Genomic DNA, 3595 nt, shown 5'->3' with positions numbered 1-3595 from the left:
AATAAGAGACTTGTATATTACACAATAAGAGACTTGTATATTATACAATAAGAGACTTGTATATTATGCAATAACAGCCTTGTATATAATAACAGACGTGTATATTACAATGGTTGCCAAAAGTTTAAGACCACCCGATACTTTTTATATTTATGCAATAAAATGAACATATTGTTCAGTTGTTTTAAAAAAAATGCATACTTTAATGTGGCATTACTCCAGCCAAACAAAGAAAAGCAAGATAAATTCAGAATAAATGTACAGAAGTTCCGCGGAACACAGGTATATTTCCAATTTGTCCTGAAACAGTTCCTAAAGCCTGGGCCATTCAAAGTCTATCCAGTCTCTAAAAAAATACAATAAAAACAGAGAGAGAGAGAGAGAGAGAGAGAGAGGGAGAGGGAGAGGGAGAGAGAGAGAGGGAGAGAGAGGGAGAGAGAGAGAGAGAAAAGAGAGAGAGAGAGAGAGAATTAGTTTTATGGAGCGGGTTGTCCCAGCACGTGAGACATGTAATTTACGAATGTCCTGTCTTGTTGTGTGTATGCATGAGTGCACCTTTGGATCTAACTTTTTTAACGTCTACTGCCCTTGTTAATGACCAAGACAAATCTCTCCCTGCGAGGTGAATAAATATTGTCATTGTTGTGTCATTATTATTGTCATTAATTGTGTTGCAAGTGCCGTAAAACTCTTTCTGCTCCCCGGGGTAGTGCCACTGACTATAGTGTCTTTAGGCCATCCCCAAAGGGGGTACATTTCTCGTTCAAGAACACTAGAATTGTAAATGGGCTGATTCATGTCACGCTCATAACTGTGCCTGATCTACAACAGGGAACTGCTGTTTTTTCTTTCCTAATCCTTACTATTGTCATTTTTTCCTCTACTTCTTTTGTATGTTTGTCACTCTCTTGTGACCTGCTATTTTTGGGGTGCCTTGATAGTCGAAGCAGACTTTGTGCTGTTGAAGCTAGAGAGGTGAGCAGAGTAAGTCTGATTCCTTGTAAAGACTTCTCTGTTGACACCCACCCTTTGGCGCTCATATGATTTTATGCAGTTGCGAGCACCGTAAAACCCTCTACTATAAAAAAACCCCTCTTTCTAAAACTAAACTCAAACTGTCCCCTCAGCGAGGTGCAGCCTAACCGCAGCGCGAGCATCGAGGACGTGGTGGAGTCGTTCCGGCGCAACAGGGTGGGGCTCAAGGGCATCATCACCACACCCACAACCTTCAAGGGCGGAGTGCTGCAGACGCTCAACATGAAGATCAGGTAGAGGAAGATTGTGGGGAGGGGGGTCTCTCACGCGCGCACACACACACACACACACACACACACGCACACGCACACGCACACACACACACACACATCATCATCATCATCATCATCATCATCACCACGCCCACAAACCTCAAGGGCGGAGTGCTGCAGACGCTCAACATGAAGATCAGGTAGTATATTATGCAGTTGCGAGCGCCGTAAAACCTCTACCAAGAAGATCAGGTAGAGGAGGGGGGGGGGTCACACACACCATACTTTTTTTCATAGGGGAATCCCCCACACACACACGTGCGCGAATGATACTTTTTTTTGATGGGGGAATCCCACTCACACACACGGGCACGCGCGCACACACACACCATACTTTTTTTCATAGTGGAATCCCCCCCCCCACACACACACACACACACTCCCACACACACACACACACACTCCCACACACACACACTCCCACTCCCACACACACACACGTACACTCACACTTTCTCATGGGGTAATCCCACCATTCCACACCATACTTTTTACGTGAGGAATTCACACACCAGCCATAATTTCTCACGGGTGAATCCCACACACACCAAACTTTTCCTATTGAATTGTGAGACAAGTTTATAGAATAGAGGCTACCTTTATGTAAAAAGAGTGCTTCTCTTGACTTAAATAAACGAACAAAAAACCCCCCAAGAGTCCTGTTGCCCTTACTTTACTTTAACAAACAAGCAAACAAACAAAAGTACAAACAAGCATTGTGGGTGGTTGGCAGGTGCTCTGGTGTGGTTTGCTTCTTCTTTCCTATCAAACATCTTTCGTCCTGATCTCCCCTTCTTTTTTAAAATGTTTGTTACTCTCTTGTAACACCTCTAATCTTCTGGTGCTCATATGACCTTATGCAGTTGCGAGCGCCGTAAAACCTCTACTAAAGCTAAAACAAGCGTTGCTCTTGGCTGACAAGATGTTTGTTCGTTCCCCTCGCAGGCGAGAGCTGGATCTGTTTGCCAACGTGGTGTGGGTGCGGAGTCTGCCGGGCTTCAAGACGAGGCACAACAACCTTGACTTTGCCATCATCCGCGAGCAGACGGAGGGGGAGTACAGCGCCCTGGAGCACGAGGTGGGTGGTTACACTCTTCTCTCTGTTCTCTTTCTCTCTCTCTGTCTCTCTCTCTCTCTCTTTCTCTCCGAGTCTTTATATCACTCTGTCTCTCTCGCTGTCTCAATTTGTGTCATTGGAGGTCATGAAATATATGGGGAATTAAAAAATAGAAAATTAGTATTCAGCACGTACATGACCAAATTGTGAAGTAACCCCCCCCTCCCCCGCCCTAAAAAAAAAATACCGAAAAACAAAACCAGTCGTGTCTGTCTCAATACTAAAACATGACCCAGCTATTCCTCTCTGTTCTCAACCGGACCTTGTTATGAAGCGGGTGGGCGCTTCGCTGAGAGGCATGCAGGAGACCCGAGTTGGATTCCTGAGGGATGAGGATTTTTGTCAAACAACTCTCTCTTTGTGCTGGGATGTTGTATCCCTCTCAGCCTGGGTTGGCCCTGACTGGCAGAGTCAGACCTTGCTTCCTAAATGATGTAGACTGTGTGGATGGGCCTGTAAAAACGGAGAAGGAAAAAAATGGTCTTTGGCACTCTCGTGACCGAGTTATGTTGCGAGTGCCGTAAAACTCACCGACATGCAAGCACTGCGACAGAATCTGCGCTTCAAACGTAGGAAGAATTATCCATGAAAGAAGCTGCATGAAGACAACGTTGAGACCATCTTAAGCTAAATTGACCGTGTGCATAGACAAAAAGAGCCATCATACAAAACTCATACTTAATCTAAACAGATATGTTTTTTGTGAAGGTGCCGTAAAACTCGTACTTAATCTAAACAGATATATATGTTTTCTGTGAAGGTGCAGTAAAACTGGTACTTAATCTAAACAGGTATGTTTTTTGTGAAGGTGCAGTAAAATCTCCTACTTAATCTAAACATATGTTTTTTGTGAAAGTGCAGTAAAAACTCCTACTTAATCTAATATCATGTGTTTTCTGTCTCTTGCTGTTCCCGTTGGTCGTTCCCAGAGCGTCCCCGGGGTGGTGGAGAGCCTGAAGATCGTTACGCGCGACAACTCGATGCGCATCGCCAAGTTTGCCTTCGACTTCGCCATGAGGCACAACAGGAAGAAGGTGACGGCCGTGCACAAGGCCAACATCATGTGAGTAGCGGTGGCCACGCAGGAGTGGGTCTGTCTCACTCACCGGTGTATTGGGATAAAAGGTGTTGTCGTTAGGTTTCCTTTTTTTTTTTTTTTTTTTTTTTTTTT

The 3595-nt window shown here is 44.7% G+C and overlaps 1 protein-coding gene across 1 annotated transcript in view; it reads left to right on the top strand.

The window, feature by feature from the left end:
- Positions 1–3595, top strand: part of LOC101848057 (isocitrate dehydrogenase [NAD] subunit beta, mitochondrial) — a 15197-nt gene that overhangs the window by 5329 nt on the left and 6273 nt on the right. Inside the window, exons 3-5 of the mRNA XM_013085505.2 lie at positions 1128–1268; positions 2253–2385; positions 3354–3487. Of these exons, the coding sequence (XP_012940959.1) occupies positions 1128–1268; positions 2253–2385; positions 3354–3487 (408 nt within the window). The remainder of the gene's footprint in view (positions 1–1127; positions 1269–2252; positions 2386–3353; positions 3488–3595) is intronic.

This window comes from Aplysia californica, unplaced genomic scaffold (genome assembly GCF_000002075.1).
Source record: "Aplysia californica isolate F4 #8 unplaced genomic scaffold, AplCal3.0 scaffold00381, whole genome shotgun sequence".
In the NCBI taxonomy this organism is placed as follows: Eukaryota; Metazoa; Mollusca; class Gastropoda; order Aplysiida; family Aplysiidae; genus Aplysia; species Aplysia californica.
Note: the sequence above shows the minus strand (reverse complement) of the source record. Positions and strands in the feature narration are given on the sequence as shown.